The sequence below is a fragment of the Centropristis striata genome, chromosome 20 (genome assembly GCF_030273125.1).
Source record: "Centropristis striata isolate RG_2023a ecotype Rhode Island chromosome 20, C.striata_1.0, whole genome shotgun sequence".
Lineage (NCBI taxonomy): Eukaryota > Metazoa > Chordata > Actinopteri > Perciformes > Serranidae > Centropristis > Centropristis striata.
In genome coordinates, this window is record NC_081536.1 from 11,628,801 (window position 1) to 11,647,742 (window position 18,942).

General features: G+C 38.0%; 1 protein-coding gene across 1 annotated transcript; it reads right to left on the reverse strand.

The window, feature by feature from the left end:
* Positions 1-4,203: 4,203 nt before the first annotated feature.
* On the reverse strand, positions 4,204-17,055 carry agpat5 (1-acylglycerol-3-phosphate O-acyltransferase 5 (lysophosphatidic acid acyltransferase, epsilon)). The gene is made up of 8 exons (XM_059359634.1): positions 16,223-17,055; positions 15,437-15,506; positions 15,233-15,348; positions 15,025-15,114; positions 14,128-14,218; positions 12,839-13,000; positions 8,927-9,050; positions 4,204-7,015 (listed from the first exon to the last, which is right to left on the reverse strand). The coding sequence occupies exons 1-8, from the start codon at positions 16,439-16,441 to the stop codon at positions 6,790-6,792; spliced, it is 1,098 nt and encodes a 365-aa protein (XP_059215617.1). The 5' UTR covers positions 16,442-17,055; the 3' UTR covers positions 4,204-6,789.
* Between the last annotated feature and the right edge of the window lie 1,887 nt (positions 17,056-18,942).

Consider the following 18,942-nt stretch of genomic DNA (forward strand, 5'->3'; position numbering starts at 1 on the left):
TTAATATGTTTGATAAAGGTTAGACAAAACACAAATAACCAGAGATTAATATATTATTGTTCCTAATTAAATGCTTTAAAAAACATGTTAAATTTTCAATAAATGCCATTTATGCAATGTTTCCCTACACAGTTTAATATTTCCAGGCCAAGTCCATTGCTCATTTATTTTTTATTCAGTTAAGTTTTGGACTGAAATTGCTTTATTCATCTGTGAATGTATTGTTTAGTCCCAATCTTAGAAAGTATGGTCTTATATTTAAATACTGAGTCCAACTACTCTAAAATAAATGACTCTGTAAAATGGCTTTGTCTCTTCTGCAAATATCATTCTCTGAAAGCCAGAATTCTTCAGTTTTCTACCAAAAACATTATATAACTAGGACTGCAAGCAGTACTGAACGGGCCCTCGCAGTACACGCGTGTCGGGGCATGCTGCCGTCGGGGTGTGTGCGTTACAGGGGCCAGTCTATACCACCCCTATGAATTTCATTGCCTTAAGTGTTATAGTGTGGCCACGGTACCGAATATGAAATTAAACTGCCATCACAGTGCCACCTAGGGGCCGATCAATAAAACCTTAAAGGGTTATCCTCAGGAGGGCATTGACAATAATTGTACCAAGTTTTGTATAATAATGCACAAACTCTCCCTTTAATCCTCATACAGTGTCTGAAGGAGGACTCTTAACTGATATGTATAAGTTAGAAGAGGCAGGTAGCAATGGTGGAAAGTAACTATGTACATTTACTCAAGTACTGTACTTAAAGTACAATTTTGAGGTACTTTTATGTAGGTACTTTATATTTCTACTCCACTACATTTTGAGGCATATATTGTACTTTTTACTCCTCTACATTTAGTTGACAGCTTAAGTTACTTTTCAGGTCAAGATTTAAAATGTTTGGGTTTTTTTGTTTATTTATTTATTTTTTTTAATCTTTTTGAATTTTTTTATTTTTATTTTTTCGTTTTTTTTATTTTATTATTTATTTATTATTTTTTTTAATTTATTTTATTTTTTATTATTTTTTTAATTATTTTTTTAATTATTTTTTAATTATTTTTTCCCTTTATTTTCCCGTGGCGCTTCTGCGCATGTGCGGCCCCGTGGCGCTTCTGCGCATGTGCGGCCCCGTGGCGCTTCTGCGCATGTGCGGCCTCGTGGCTCTTCTGCGCATGCGCAGCCTTTGAGCGCTTCTGCGCATGTGCGGACTTTTAGCGCATGCGCAGAAGCGCCACGGGGTCGCACATGCGCAGAAGCGCCACGGGGCCGCACATGCGCAGAAGCGCCACGGGGCCGCACATGCGCAGAAGCGCCACGGGGCCGCACATGCGCAGAAGAGCCACGGGGCCGCACATGCGCAGAAGAGCCACTGGGCCGCACATGCGCAGAAGCGCCACGGGGCTGCACATGCGCAGAAGCGCCACAGGGCCGCACATGCGCAGAAGAGCCACCAGGCCGCACATGCGCAGAAGCGCCACGGGGCCGCACATGCGCAGAAGCGCCACGGGGCCGCACATGCGCAGAAGAGCCACGGGGCCGCACATGCGCAGAAGCGCCACGGGGCCGCACATGCGCAGAAGCGCCACGGAGCCGCACATGCGCAGAAGCGTCGAAAACCCGCGCATGCGCAGAAGCACAGGGGAAAAATAATTAAAAAAATAATAAAAAAAATAAAAAAAATAAATTAATTAATTAATTTAAAAAAATGTATTAAAAAATAAAAATAAAAAATAAATAAATAATAAAAATAAATAAATAATAAAAATAAAAAAAAATTAAATCTTGACCTGTAAAGTAACTTAAGCTGTCAACTAAATGTAGAGGAGTAAAAAGTACAATATATGCCTCAAAATGTAGTGGAGTAGAAGTATAAAGCTACATAAAATGTACATAAAAGTACCTCAAAATTGTACTTTAAGTCCAGTACTTGAGTAAATGTACATAGTTACTTTCCACCATTGCTACCTGCCTCTTCTAACTTATACATATCAGTTAAGAGTCCTCCTTCAGACACTGTATGAGGATTAAAGGGAGAGTTTGTGTACTATTTGGTTGGAGTAAAAACTCCAACCAAATAGTAAAGTGGTCTAGCAGACTGATTGGTGAGCCACAGCTCAACGTGGAGACCTTGTACACAAAACAATTACAGCGCATTACTGGTTCAATTTTAAATGACAGTTCCCATCCATTGCACACAGAGTTTCAGCTCCTCCCCTCTGGGTGTAGGTTTACAATCACTAGGTGTAGAACAAAAAGACACAAAAACAGTTTTGTTCCTGCTATGCTTTGCACAGGTGTTTATTTATTGTTGCTTTTATGTATTAATTTCCTATTTCTATATGTACATTTTAACCTTTATCTACGTTTTTACAGCCTAAACAAGTTTTATTTTATTTTGCTGTTTTATTTTGTTTATTTTTCTGTCTTCTTTTTTTTTTTGCTATTCATATTTTAGTTCACATCAATATCTAAGTATAGTCTGGACCTGTAAGAACTTTTAAGAATTTTTAACTTAATTTTATTATTCTTAATTTTTTTATTTAACTTGCCATTTCTTAACTCCCACTGTCTTAAGTTGAATGATGTATGATATGTGCCTCTTGTGTGTGTGTGTATGAGGACTCTATACTGCAAACAAAATCTACCTCTGGGTACAAATAAAGTAAATATCATAGATAAAGAGATAAAAAACATGATAATGATAATCAATTTCATTGCCTTAAGTCTTATGGTCTGGGCAGAGTGCCAAATATTAAATTAGACTGCAGAGCGCCACCTAGGGGCCGATCAATAAAAACCTTCAAGGGTTATCCTCAGGAGGGCATTGACAATAAGTATACCAAGTTTGGTGTTAATCCGACCAACCGATTTGGAGATATAAAATACTTCAATTTAAAGAGCGCCACCTAGTGGTCATCGGCCAAAATTTTGCACAGAGCCTCAGGGGCTCATAGGGAAGTAGTAACCTGAGTTTCATGTCATTCAGACACACCAATGTGGAAATATGCAACACTTCGTGTTTTGTGTTGATAATAGCGCCACCTGCAGGAAGTTGTTATTTAATAACTTGATTATTCTTTGGGTTATCAAAATTCTTTTAATAACTTTTTGTTATGAGGGTCCATATATGCTGTGTGCAAAGTTTGGTGCAAAACGATGAAATTGCCTAGGAGGAGTTCGAAAAAGTAGGTTTACGACATTTCGCAAATTTGTGAAAAAAAATTCCAAGCGAAAATGGGTGTGGCCTATATCACGAGATTCAGCACAACTCAGTGAATGCGTGGATATAAGGTTTTTGAATGTGCGATAAAGTATGTGGGAGTTATTAGCCAAAACGCACTTTCCTTTATTATAGCGCCACCTTGTAGTGGAAATTCAGGATGACAATAGATTATAAAATATTTCGCCAGGTGTGACTTATATTTAAAGTTTCATGAGTTTTTGGGTATGTTCAGGCAGTGAAAAATGCGATCATTTGGGAAGAAAAAAATAATAATTCGAAATACAATAGGGACCTCGCAGGTCGTTGCCTGCTCGGGCCCTAACTATTTCAGTGGGGATTGTTAGACACTTCAGAGCAAGAGGAAGACAATATATTGCAGGTGTGCACAACCAAGGATGCACAAACGCCTAATTAATCCTAGAACACATTATAGGTATGTGCATAATTCATTGTAGACATGGGCTTGCATAAACAATAAACAAAGGGACCAGTGATTATGAAGTATTATGAAACACGACCTTATAAGCTATGTTGTTTGAATTGTTATAACTATAATTATACAACGCTGTAAGCAGATTATAATTAATTATAAGTATGTTTCTAGTGCATTACAGACATTTGCTTCATTGAAAGTGTTATCACTTATTGATTATATTTAGCATTGATGATCTGAACTGGCACAGTAAGTAGTAAGTAGATGTCAGCTAAATGTAGCAGAAGTAAAAGTACAATAATTGCCTCAGAGATGTAGTGGAGTATTAAGTACCAGAAAACAAAAATACTTAAGTTGTACATTACTTTTGTAATAATCAGCCTAATTCCAGCAGTAAATCGTTGTGCCATTGGTATGTTACACTTTAGCATCTATATCTGTGACTGAGTACAAGTATTTCAATAATCAACGAATTAATGTTAATGTCATGTTGATAATCAGTTTTTAGGGAAGTTAGACAAGAGAGAAACTCGACTCTCCCCAAAGAAAACCACTTTATTTTACTCTGATCCCATTTCCAGAACTTACATACATTAAAGGTTTCATCATCATTTTATAATAGTCCTCAAAAAGTGTAAATCAATGCATTCTTCAAGCAAAATAAGCCACTATGAACCGTAGACAATGTGACCACATGCTGCAGTGAGCAGCAGCTCCAGCAGAGCGTTCCCATGCAGTCACCTGGTGGAAAAGAGCTGCTGTGGCCCTCTGAGAGAGCGCTGAGGACCAACTCCTCCAAAGAGAAGGCACACATTTCCAAAATCAGTTGGCATTTAAATACTGTCTACACAGAGTTTTTCCTGATGAGTTACAGTCTGACCTTGTCAGGATAAAAATGACTATAAAATGGCTGACAAGAGTCATTTAATAACAAGGAAGGATTATTCAAGTGAGGTATTGGAGCGACATGTAAAAACTATGAGACTTACTGTACCATTCACATGAGGAAAACATATCTCAGACTAACTCTAGACGAAGACGAGACAGCAATCATGTAAAGTGACTCATGGAAAATGCAATGGTTTCATTACAGTAAACAGCAATGGACAAACAGTGCATTTCACAATACAGTGACATTTATAATACAAATGGCTTAAGTGCACAGGAACCTGTGATATACTGTTAAAATGGCTTTGTCAGCTTTTTGCTAGGTAGATACTTTCATGTGAGCTGTAACATGGTATTCAAAGTAACAAATGCATATAAAAGTTATGGAAATGTGAATATAATTTTATATATATAGATATATATATATATAAAAAATCAAATTATAATGCATTTAAGCCAAAAAAGGAGAAAAAAGGACAAAGACATTAGGTTCCTTTGCTGTCACCCAGGCAGGCTTTAAACAAGTATTGCTCAACTTAAAATACATGTAGAAAATTATGTTTAATACACCAGGTTTTGGCAATTCTTGACATTTTGAGGTTAAAGCAATAGTATTGGTAGAACATTTTTTTAACATGCACTCCTCCATATGAGCTCACCGTGGCTTCTGCCAGTTTATAGCGACAAAGACTTAAAAACAGACAATAAATTGAGGTTTTCAAGAATATTAATATTATTAAATGAAAGGGATGTTTTGGATTTTTGGAGTGGTCTTGTATGAGGCACTTCTCCATGTTCAGTGTATTATCTACAGGAGATGGCGATCAGCATGACCCCAGTTCGGAGAAGCAGACAGGAGTACCAACGAAAAAGCAAAGCAATGTACTGCTGTGGATAGGGGCAGCAGCAAAATACATGTTAGCTACCTATTGCTCCTCATTCTTAGAATAATTTCACCACTTTACCTTGCTGTCAGATCACCTTTCTTTTGGCACTACTTTTTTCAACAGTGGAACTTCCACATTCCTTCTCATAAGCGCTACTGTGCCGCTCACTGTATTAATCTGCATATCAGCTCAACGATGCTGTGGAGACATGAGGGTACGTTTATGAAATCGGAGTATACAGGAGCAGAACTTTTGCAGAGGTAGACTGAACGGCTGAAAGAGAAGAACTTCTATGGAAACTGGAGGCCAAGAAAGAGTCTGACAGTAAGGTAAGGCGGTGAAAAAATTCTAAATATGGCGTACACTAAAAGTGATACTGATGTTCTTGCTGCGACCCCTGTGCATACCAGTAAATATCTCAACTACCCTGCAAGCAAACAGGGTTACATCTTCTGTAAGCAATACACCAACTATGGACAAAAACCTACAACCCCACTTAAAAAACAGAAATATCCCTTTAAGATCGTGGGTGTCAGGGGAAAAAAGAAAATTAGTCCTTCAGGTATGCATAAGAGTTTTTACAGCTACATTCATTATCAGTACAAATAACAAAGTGATGAATATGAATAATTATGGTAAACAATGCAGCTGGTGTCATGTTTATGAGCCCCTATAGAGGACTGCATGCTATTTATTTTGTTCTACTAATGTAAAAACATCACTTTAAATGAGCAAAGTGCATAAACCGCCTGACATGGACTTGGCATAAATAACAGTAGAACCAATGTCAATGCGTCAGTGCACTTTAATAATTAATGATCTATCATCAGTCAGCTGGTGTACTGTGTCAGCTACAAACAGCAGCTGAACATGATCATTAAATGATTTGAGAGAACTTTGGTTCTCAAAAAAATATGTCATATAAGAGCTTTTATTTGGGCCAATGTTTGATGACATGTGCATGCATGAGTACTAATTTGGCTAAATTTGATGAAGGGGGGATTATTTTAAGATAAGTATATAGTTGTTTTTTTATTACATAGTAAATAACAAGGGGTATTTTTGAGAACATTTCTCACCAAATCCTCTCGTTTTCTCATCATATCAGGCTGCAAATCCAAACAACGCGAGGGAACAAGTAGCACAAAAAGCTTAACATTTCTCTGTATCTCCGTTCAGCTTTCAGCTCAAGGTCATCAGTGAGCCAGACATGTAGGGTAAATCTCTGAGCCTCTTATCAGACACTGCTCTGCATCTGGAACACACCTTGTGTTGTTGCGATACAGGAAAAATGGCAATGTCTCTCCCCATGTCTTTTGTGCGTCTCATCGTGGCAGCCTCTGCCCTGTTCGTTAAGGAAAAGCGTTTACCCACAGCCAACCCAGCAGTGTCCCGTACACCCAGGTTCTCACGTACAGTTTCCTGCCGTTCTCCGTCAGCAGTAATGGCAGTGTCAGTCCCCCCAAGATAATCACTGATGGGAGGGTTTTAGAAAGGTTCAGAGGAGAATGTTTGCCTCCTCCGGGGAACTTGCATGTTTTGTCTTCATCCTTCGACTCGTAGAAATCCGTCAGCAGCCTTTGAAAAGACAGATAACTCTCTTAGGAATTCAGCCCGTCTTAGAAAAGCACAAGGAAACAGAACACTGCGAAAATCTGACTGACAAAAGTTCACATCAGGATTTTTACAGCTGTTGCAGCACAAAAACTACACCTCAATCACACAGTCTTTTTTGGGGGTTGGGCTCAGTAGAATACCCGTCAATCCAGAATAGATGCAACCCAACAACTATAATTAAAGAAAATGTAATTACATTACATTACATGTCATTTAGCAGCCTTTATCAGTGATTCTGACCTGATCTGTAAAGGGACCTTAGGAGTTTAGGAAATGACATGTAATCTACTGATTATTTTCTTAATTGAGCAACAAATTGTAAAAGTGACGTAAGTAGCTCTGCCGGCATTACAATAAGTGCGCAGTGTGTGTACAATAAACGCGCAGTATGTGTACAATAAGTGTGCAGTATGTGTACAGTATGTGTACAATAAGTGTACAGTATGTGTACAATAAGTGTGCAGTATGTGTACAATAAGTGTGCAGTATGTGTAGAATAGGTGTGCAGTATGCGTACAATAAGTGTGCAGTATGTGTACAACAAGCGTGCAGTATGCGTACAATAAGCGTGCAGTATGTGTACAAGCGTGCAGTATGCGTACAATAAGCGTGCAGTATGTCTACAATAAGCAAGCAGTATGTGTACAATAAGCGTGCAGTATGTGCACAAAAAGCGTGCAGTATGTGTACAAGCGTGCAGTATGCGTACAATAAGCGTGCAGTATGTCTACAATAAGCAAGCATTATGTCTACAATAAGTGTGCAGTATGTGTACAATAAGCGTGCAGTATGCGTACAATAAGCGTGCAGTATGTGTACAAGCGTGCAGTATGCGTACAATAAGCGTGCAGTATGTCTACAATAAGCAAGCATTATGTCTACAATAAGCGTGCAGTATGCGTACAATAAGCGTGCAGTATGCGTACAATAAGCGTGCAGTATGTCTACAATAAGCGTGCAGTATGTGTACAATAAGCAAGCAGTATGTGTACAATAACGTGCAGTATGTGTACAGTATGTGTACAATAAGCGTGCAGTATGTGTATAAATAAGCGTGCAGTATGTGTACAATAAGCAAGCAGTATGTGTACAATAACGTGCAGTATGTGTACAGTATGTGTACAATAAGCGTGCAGTATGTGCACAATAAGCGTGCAGTCTGTGTACAATAGGTGGCAGCAGTATTTTTAAGCCTCTGGCGTATTCAGATTGCAGGTGAAACGTCACAGTCTGAAAGGGGCAACAGTTTACCAAGTTGACTTCAAATGTCTTGTTTTGTCCGAGCAACAGTCCAGATATCAATCACAGCCTTTGAATTTTCCCATCAAACCCATCCAGAGTCCTTTACAGCTTTTCTTATATTGTAAGACCTTTTTAAAGAAATTAGCCCAGAGGCCATTAAAGGCAACTGAGAAAGTCTGGGGAGTCTCAGTATTTAAGTTATGTTGCAATCTGTTCCTACAATAGGAATATAAAGTGATGAATACATGTGAATTTGTTCAAATAATACCTTTAAATTTCACAATAATTACAGCAACCATTTCAGCTCTCAGAGTATCTATGATTAAAAACATCTGATAAACCTATAACAAAATCAGCTTTAAGAAATATTATCTAGAACATGACTGACTAAATGTTTCGCCTGTGTTATTTACCTCCAACTCAGTGTGAAAATCACTAGTTTATACAAAAGGGAACAGCACATAAACAGATTTTCAGGATAAGCTCCAAGGTTTTTTTCGAAGCTAGGATGAATATCTGTCCTTGACACTGTTGGTGTGCGGAAGCAAAACATTTTAAAACATTGATGAAGTATTAATTTAATAACATGCAATTTCATGATGATTAATTGTTCCACCCACACACACTTACCGGTCCTTGATTTCAAACCGCTCATGCAGCCACCTGCGGAAAAACAGTGGCTCTGAAGGAATTTCCTTTATGTCCACGCGGTCAAAGTGTATGTGGACTCGGGGACATTCTTTGCACAGGAATTCTGTCAAACACAAAAAAATAAAGAGGCTAAACAAAAACAGGAAAAGCCTTTCAGCAAAACGGCACGTAGAGTGAGCACTTAAAACCAACATGAGGTGACAATGACAGAGTGTTGGCCAAACTCAGTTAGATGACTGATTCTCAGAGTGAGACAGCATCAGATCAATACCCAGACCTCATAATGAAATCAAAAGGAGTCTAAATCAAGTCAAGTCCAATTTAATATCTGAAATAATACTGAATTTTCAGTTGCAACTGCATATACATTTTTTTATACAATGAGATAAAAGCCTTCTCGTTTCTGCATCTCATTATAAATGTTTCTAAAATAAATGTTTCAAATATTCAGTGTGAGGTTAAAATTAAACTGTCAGAGCAACGAGCAAAGAAAGAAAAGTGTCTGAGAAGGTCAGACATAAAAATGTAACCAAGTGTGAACGCTCAAGGCTACACATGTATCCCCAGAGACCTTGAAGTTCCTGTTTCCACAACACGCAATATTATCAGGAAACCTGGCTCTGCGGCCAAAAGAGGAAACTTGATCGAAGTCAGTGGCGAAAGATTGCTTCAGTGGCGGAGAGAGCGACTCAATAAGCTGCTGCACAGATTTAAAAATCGACCTTCAGACACAATTTGTGCCACTTTAACCTTTTTTCATTGAGTTGTCAGTGCTGATTATAGTGGACCGAGGCTCAGCAGGATAGATACACACGATTGATTTTTTTACAAGAACACACATGAAGAAGCCAAAGAAGGGACTACGATCTGAGCCTCAATTGCAGGTCATGTTTGTTCGAGCAGACCAATGTTCCAAAACACACTTTAAAAACAACGTCCTGGCATAAAGGACGGAAATCAGCTCTTTGCTCTGGAGCCACAAACATTATCACCTGACCTAAATCCTTTTGATAAACTCTAGTAAAAGATGAAAATAATATCTTGAGTCGTCTGCAAACAAAGAGGAGATCAAACTGCTAGTAAACAGGTTCAGGGAGCTCATTCATTCAGAGAACATGTAAGCACATAACAGGAAGAAAACATCGCCGCTGAGCTGCAGACCTTTACTCATAACAATCGCCTCAATCGGGTTTTGTTGCTGTGCAGCATAATTTGCTCCATTTATTATTTTGAACTTGTCTGACCATTCATGCAAAGCAACAAAATAGAGTAGGAGCACTGCATTATCTTGTTATTAGAATTTAAACTGTGTTTTACCTCCACCATGGAGGTCATGTTTCGGCTTGTCGGTCAGCAGGATTACAAGAAAACTACTGGTCCAATTTTCATGAAACTTGGTGTGTAACATGGAATCACGGGGCAGATACACAAATTATTTTCCCGTTAGCACTGCAAGATAAGGTATTTGTGCTACGGTCATGCGATGTCGGAATAATCAGAAACATAACTTGAATTAGGAAAAAGTCATGTGAATGCCTCCACATGTTGGAACAACAACACAGGCATGCATTTAATGGCTCACTTGATCCGTTTCCTTTTGCTTTTCAATGTCACACAAATACTGGAAACAACTATAAACATGTTGTTTAAATGCTCTGAACAATAAAACACTTCACAGTACAAGTTGTTTTTCACATTACGACTTAAAGCTAATAAACACAATAATCCAGGAATTACAAATGGGATCCGAGGAGCTCATGAATGCACCTTTGGCCCGTCAGAGGTCTGCGATGTCTATGTGCTATTCTAGTTTTTCACAAACCTATTCAGTTACAGGCCAAATCAGTAGTTTAAACATACTGTTTTTACAGAAATATGTGCACTTTATGTTGTGTCCTTTCCTAATGATTAGCTGGCTATTGATTGTTAACATGTTCAATAATCAATTAAGTATTTTGCTTGAAATCAATCCTCATTTTCTATGATGACTTACAGCGAGAGATTAAATATATTCGAAGGCATTATATCAGCAAACGGAGATAAATTGTAATCTGTACTCGGACCCGTACTCCAACATCGTTCCATCACAGTAAGTTGAAATGATTTAAACTGTTCGTACTGATGATAAACATTCATCAGAAATGAGTTTGGACTCAGTGTGAAGCCAGCCTCGAGTCACTTCCACTTCCTTGTGTAATCACAAAAGTCACCTTCGCCACATGGGACCAGGAAGTGCGTGATGATGAGAGGAATGCTTTTCTATTCTCTCCGCTGTTTGCTAGAAACACATGAATGTTTATTCCTGACTGAAACGGGATGTTGTTTTATATTATCATTCAAACGGAGCTCGTCGCACAACCGGGAAGAGCGAGTAATCAAAAACTCCAGAGTCATGCTGTTTACAGGAAGACGCGGCTGTTAATAGGTAATGTTTGTTGTGTGATTAATTACAGAGGTGCTGTACACAATGTTGCAGGACTGATGACGCAGCGCCTGTGTGTCTATGGATACACTGATCCACAGAAGATAGAGGCAGCTGCTGTTCACTCATAGTCTAACAGCTTTTATATCCGGTGTTGAAATGCTGCTTTTTATCTCTATGATGCAAATCAACAAACAACATCTCCTGCATCAATATCTGGTATTTCCATCAGTTATTAAAAATTTTAATCAGGTCCATGGACCTTTGCATTCACACGCGGTATTGATGAGTGTTCTCATTATGTTGATTCTGCCTGCACTGTGATTGAATCTCAATATGTAAATTAGTTTGTCAACGAGCATGACACATTTCAGGTCAAGGAAAGCAATGCCATGGACTGGCCTTATTCATTTTTAAATAATTTTTGCATGGGAAGAGATTTTACAGCTGTACAGACTGCATTCACACTTAGCTGGGCTCCACCTCCAGATGTGGTCTGGCCGGTCAGATTGCATTCAGATCACAACAGCCTCTCTCGTGAGTTAACACCTTTCTTATCCACAAAGGAAATCCAGATAAAAGTCGCATTTCAATGCCAGGTGTAAACAGCCACCACACTACTGTCTGCTACTATGAATACTACAACAGGAGAGGAGTGATGACTCAGCAGATCATCCTGTAGTCGACTAGGGAGACTTTTCTACCCTGTGCCTGTCCTGGCAAACTCTCTCCCCTATAGTTGGGCTTGCATTTACAAATGTGCACGTCCTGTATCAGCTTACACAAATTAGGTTTTTAACCCTCTGAACTCCACAACCTTCCGGTGCGTTTGAAATGTCATGGTTTGAATTAATAAATTATTCTTTTTAAATGACCAAAATTACACCATGTATCATGTAGCAAGAAGGTATAAAACAGAATTTATCGCCAGATTTTTTCACTTTTGACTATCCTTGAAGAGAATTTTGTGTGATAAATGATTCAATTGGTAAAAATGACAAATTCTGACCTTTTAATAGCTTTATTTAAATCAAAATCACTTACGCTGTTCACACAGAACAGAGAGGAGAGGACAAGAGAGGTTGCTAAAATGTAAATAGCTTAAAATGTATCACAAGTTGTTTTTCCAGATTCCATTTTATTCTGATCATTGTAAAATAAATTGGTGAAGAAATTCAAATTCATGATTTATGGCATTATAACGGTGTTATACTGAGACATTTTTGAGTTATCCCTTCTCCTAGCCATGATTGTCCCGTTTCCCGAGGAGCAGGACATATTTATTGAGATGAAAAACAAGATCACAGTGAGTAAAAATGTCCTGAAACTGCCTGGGGTTCAGAGGGTTAAAGACAAGACCGTTAAAGACAAAAATATCCAGGTACAGATCACATTGAGGAAACTGTTGAAAACGAACCATCTCCGTCTTCTTTATGAAAATGCTGAACTGAGAGTCACTGTCTGCTTACCCGGCATTGATGGCGCAGGTTTCCTTTTTCCGGAGACGTCCAGCGTTCCCTCGTAGGCCACTGTGATGTCATACACACCGTCCAGGTGGTGCCTCATGGACTCCAGGGCTATATGAGAGGCCTTCATCCTGGGTGTAAGTGTGTGCTTCAGGATCGCCAGACCTATGGAGAGGATCACAAATAATGTGTTATTTATTCAATCAGATTACCTGATTAAATACAGGATATATGAGTGATATGAGTGAGTATGAATCATGCCATATCAGACTAAGGAAGATGCTAGCCAAAGGCTTGGAACCTTTGTTATATGACATCTCCACATCTGTCCTTTCATTTCCTGTCCACTGTCAAAATAATGTCTCAGATCCCCTCCAAAATACCTTAAGGCAAATAAATAATATGGAAAAATAGATTAATGGCGGGAGGTGAGCTTTATGTGAATGCTTGTGTTTTGGTCAGTTACTGCACAGTCTGTTGTTCCTCTGTTGATGTGGCACCACCCTCTGTTCACTAATACCTCACTAATAGCAGATAATGTCATGTGCACATGTCGGCTCTCCAGAGCGATTTATTTGGATTAATGGGGGAAGGTGATATTCAGAGCTGTGGTCCAGAGATAGGCTTAATCTCTGCAGAATGGATGCAGTTTGTGAGTGCACCTAAAGTCAACAGCATCATAGTAGTCATGTTGATGCAACAAAATGTATTTAGCTGTATAATTGTAAAGCCATACATACTAAAATCACCATTTAAAATCGGTTAATTTCACTTCCTCATGCTGCTAAAATAACCAAAAGAGACATCTCTTTCAATCAGATTCTTTGTGAGCAATACATTTTCTCTTCTCGACCAGCAGCAAGTGCATTTTGTCCTCAAAACTTTGAGCTGCACCAGCTGGAATATTTAATAAGCAGTATTGGTGGTTGATTCTTGGCATCACACCAGTTATCAAATGATTAAAAATGAATAGAGGTTTTTATGTTTATAACACTCTACTAATTCATTATGTAACAAAAAGGCATGACCAAAATTGTCCAACAGACCAGATCTAATTTTCACTATTATAATATAATTATAAACAGCATTGATTTAACCTGAAAACTTTGAAATCAAGATTTAAAAAAATAAAAAAATCTGTACTCATGTGATGTTCATTGGTCAAACAGTAGCTTGCATGGTGATCACAGGTCACACAACAAAACTTTGTCAGCTGTTTTACGAACTGAGGGGGGCTGTGCTGAATTAGTATGCAACAGTACAGCAGTAAATGGCTGCGGAAATGCCAGTACCTTCTTTCGTAGCAAAAGCCTGACTGTCAGCGATAACATTCTTGAGCTCTGGATTATACCGAGTTCCTTCTGGGAAGATGACAAGGTACATCTGTGGGGAGAAAAACACTTGAAATCAAAGCCTCTTCAGTATTTGGTTTTTATTGCACTGTCCAAAACTCCAACTTCTAATGCTGACAGGATTTTTGACCAAGAAACATGGAAACCAAACTCTGAAGTTTCCCTCTGAAGTAGACAGTTTTTATTACCTTGTTCTTTAAAATTTCAAAAAACTGAAATGAAAAATGAGTTTGTGGTGATGTAGACCCTACTGCTGTATCACTTCCTCTTTCCAACATTTAAAAAAACATGTCTATGTTTAACTCCAGACCAACAATTATTGCAAGGTGTTACCCTTCTGAAATTTAAGAATGCTTATGAATCAACAGTTCAATGTTACAGTTAACTTTAATAACATTGTTTATGACAACTGATTAGGTTTACTTTAACTTCCATATCTTAACAATAGACCATTCATAGTGTAATTTCATCAGGACCACTTATTACACACACACACACACACACACACACACACACACACACACACACACACACACACACACACACACACACTAACTAATCCCAAAATCCCCTAAAAGTGATTAAAAACAAGCCCTTTCAACACAATAACACACACTGCAAGTGAACCCTACTGCCTCCAATAACCGATTATCCTTCTCATTTCATTGGCGTCATCAGATGTTCTGCTTGTACAAACTAAAAAACTATTCACATCAACATCCTTCTGACAAGTAGGAAGACATGACCACAGACAGTGTCTCAACCTTTCAGAATATGTGTGCATGTAGTCAACAGGCTAATTTAGACATAAAGCATTTATAAAGTGCTCAAACTTACCGGTGCTCCAGATTGAGTCAGAGTGAGTAGCTTCTTCTTCATTGCTTTTTCATTAAACTTTGCACTTCGTTTCACATAAGCTCCTCCATGCTAAAACAGAAAGATAATCAAATGAGAACAGCTGTGAGGAATGTGATTCAAGTTGCATTCATGTCTCTACATCTGTAATTTACAGAATGACATTCAAATACTCACACAGGTGCATTACCTGAGCGAAATACCATCCGTACAGTGGGAGCCACTTGAGTCCATCTTTAAGGACGTATCTGACATGTCCGAGAGCGCTCTGCCTGATGGCGAGCATGTCAGCAATGATCCAGTCCGCTACAAAGAAAGCCATTGGTAGATATTAGATATTTGCTTCAACCGGTGCTTTACTCTTGACCGAAATTTTAAAATCCAAATGTATTACCTGTGCACTGGTGATTAGACAGGTAGATCACATTCTCTTTGTTCTTTGGTATATCTCCATATATAACAACCTACAGAAGAAAAGAAAGAATGCAGGTTAAATGTATTAGCGAGTTTGTAAACTTATTTTACATTGAGATAAAGATTTGTTTTTATTTTGTTGTCAAATTATTTAAACTCCATCTGGGATTTGGCGCCAGTTCATACTGATTTTGCCCACTTTTGCAAAAACTAAACCAGCATGGACTGCTGCAGCCAAGATGATTCATTAAAAAGCTTCATTCTAATCTATTCATGTAGCCTCCAGTTGGTGGGACAGTTTGTTACACAATAACACATAATACCAGGGATGACAGTTTACTACCTACAACACCATCAATGGATTTTTTTCCAGCGAACTTTAACGTACAAAAATACCAAGCATACAAGGAGTGGCAATTAAAGCGCAAAGAATGCATCCAGTTCATCTAGTTGTTCAAGAACTTGTTTATTAGCCTCTGTGTCTGGTTTCACTTTACATCTTGAGGTTAACAACAATTGCAGACACTTGCAGAAATTCACAGTCCTGCATGGGTTGTGCATGAAATATTAATTGCAAGTTTAAAGCCTGCAGGCTCAGCCAGTCATGCATATGTCACTTATAACTGTGTCCTTGTATTTCTATCATTAGACTAGATAAGTGTGTAGAGTTGTCCATTCTTGATAAACAGATTTCCAAACATGATGGTCACACGCGACTTAACAGGCAAATTGCACGTTAACATGCAGTAAATTAAGGACCACTCACCTCAACTCCTGTGTAGTTTTCAAAGAAGAACAGGACCATACTCTGGTACATGGAGTACAGTCGGTCGTCCAGCTTGTGATACATCCTCGCTGGTAAGACAGTTGACAGCAAGCGCCAAGCCCCCCATGACAGCAGATAAGCTGGGGCTGTTCCCAGCATGATCGTGGCTGGAAACCAGTACCGCAGCGAGTATGTGTGCACAACCAAGGAGAGCAGCATGGTCCCACCTCTGACTCCACTAAAGTAACAAAAAATCCCTGAAGTAGACTGTAGGACTTACTCTCTGACCAGTATGATTAAGTTGCAGATCCTATCTATCCCACAACACACATGGCCTACTTTCAGCACACCTGTCCTGACAAGTCAGCATAAGAAAGTGTAAAAGCTGCAGCAGAGAGGGGAGTGAGGAGCTAGCTGGCTAAAGCTAATTTTAACCTTGTGTGCAAAAGGCAGTTAGCCAAGTCGGCTTAATCGCTAACGATAACACATAGTGCAATAGAAAAAAAATAAAAAAATAACTGGAGTTAACTGATAAGAATCATCATTTCATTAGAGCAAACTAGAAAACCACGTCAACCCGAACATTTATAAGTTGAGATTAAAAAAGAGCGTTAGCCTACTATTTAGCAATACAGGAAGTTTTACCTTACGCTACATTTGATATAAACTGTCTTCTCTGATGCGAATACGATTACAAAGTGTAACGCAAACGTCAGCTGAGTGGCTAAAATGCAAAATATTATCTCTTTTCTTCCCTAATTCTTCTTCTTTATCCGGCTACTAGCTCTTCATAAACTAGCTTCTTGCAGCAAATGTCACACACGCCTCCTCACGTAATGCCTACGTAATGTAACATCGGCAAAGCTGATTGGTCAGAAGACGTAGTAGAGTCCAGCCAATGGGCGGAGCGTATTATGCATTCTATAATTAAAGGGCTATAACGCTTTTTTCCCTTCTATTTTATACAGTATGTTTTTTTCCCCCTTTAGGGTTTGCGTGCCTTTCCACTATATTGCACAAATTACATAAAACAAGTGGTGGAAAAAGTACTCTGAGCTTTTACTTAAGTAAAATAACTAAAACCACAGTTTATAAAAACGTTGCAAGTCTTGTATTTTTTATTTTATTATAATTTTATATAAACTGATGTTTACTTCTCCATGTAGAATATTACTTCCTAGTGCAATTATTTTTTGTTAATAATATATTTTTGGTAATCATATTTTGTATTTAATTATCAGATTGTGTTCTTATTTTGCTGTATATTATTTTACTTTTGGGCAACTTGTCACAGGCATTTCCTCAGCGATTAATAAAGTTTTATCTTATCTCATCTTATCTTATTTCAGTTTTTACTTAAGTGAAAAGTACTTAAGTATTACCTTCAAAATATACTGATATAGTATTGGATTATAATGAACGATGCACTTATGTACTCATCACTTTTATGTTGCAGCTGGTGAAGGTGAAGCTCATTTAAAATACATACTGTATGCTGCTTGATAGTTTCTCATGCTTTGTTGTAATTTAGAGAAAACGTAAGTACATGTACTTTATTTCACATCCATGCATAGCACATAATACCCTACCTACTTCCAATTGTATAATATTTTGAAATCCAAGTAAGTAATTAGTAATGTTAGTAATGTTTGCAGTGAAGGTGGGGAGATTACAGAGGGTGTTGCTCAGTATGCTATCAGCCATATTGTGCTGACCTGGAGTAAAATTATATAAAAGCTCTTTATTATAGTGGGCTTGGCCTGATAAAGTGGCTCCAAAAGTTGAGTGCAAAGGCAAAGAGGCAAGTAAATGTCAGCTAAAAAGGGATAGAAGATAAAAGTAATTTCTTCATCTACTTGGCAACTCACTGTTCTTTATCTTTTTTTGCTTTATACCTTATGAGCCTAACATGCATGTATTAAACAGCAGTGGTAGGAGAAGAGCTTTTACTTCAGTAATAGTAGTAGAACCATAGTGTAGCGATTCTGTTACATGTAAAAGTCAAAAGTATTAGCAAAAAAACATGCTCAAAGTACCAAAAGTAAAAGTACTCAATATGCAGAATGGTCAATTTCAGCATCATACATATAAACATTAGTGATGCATCACTGTGTTCATGTTATTCTAATAACTTTATATACTGCTGGATGGCTCAATATACCATAGTACATGATAGTGATTTGTTGATTTATATGTATTAATGATCTAAATCAGCAAAGTAACTAGTAACTAAAGCTTTGAAATAAATGGAGTAAATAGTACAATATGTACCTCTGAAATATAGTGGAGTAGAAGTATATCAAGTGGCATAAATTGGAAATTATCAAGTACAAATACCTCAAAATTGTAATTGGGTACAGTGTTTGAGTAAATGTATTGTATTACATTTCACCACTGAGAAAAGGTAACAGTGGTGTATATGTCAAAACAGTTAATCCTCTAAAGTAAGATTGGCATACATTTAAAGTAAAGAATTATAGTAGTTGATTCAATTTGTTATTTTCCATCTCTGCTGCTTAAATATGACAAGTGTGAGTACAAGAGGTGATACATCATCTTATTCGTTTGCCGTCTGTCACCCAGTGACACTGCATTGCAGACTTTTGACAGATTGATCCATCAAACCACTGTGCTGCGTCAAAACCAAGACATTATTCCCCAAAGGGTGTTTCATTTATGACTGTGAGAAAACAGTTAAATTAACTCGCCTAAATTAAATT

Coding starts and splice junctions, on each gene's coding strand:
- agpat5 (XM_059359634.1), bottom strand. CDS start 16,441: ATGCTGCTCTCCTTGGTTGTGCACACATACTCGCTGCGGTACTGGTTT. Junction 15,349..15,436: donor GTCTAATCACCAGTGCACAG/GTAATACATTTG, acceptor CTTTCTTTGTAG/CGGACTGGATCATTGCTGAC. Junction 7,016..8,926: donor CGGTTTGAAATCAAGGACCG/GTAAGTGTGTGT, acceptor GTCTTTTCAAAG/GCTGCTGACGGATTTCTACG.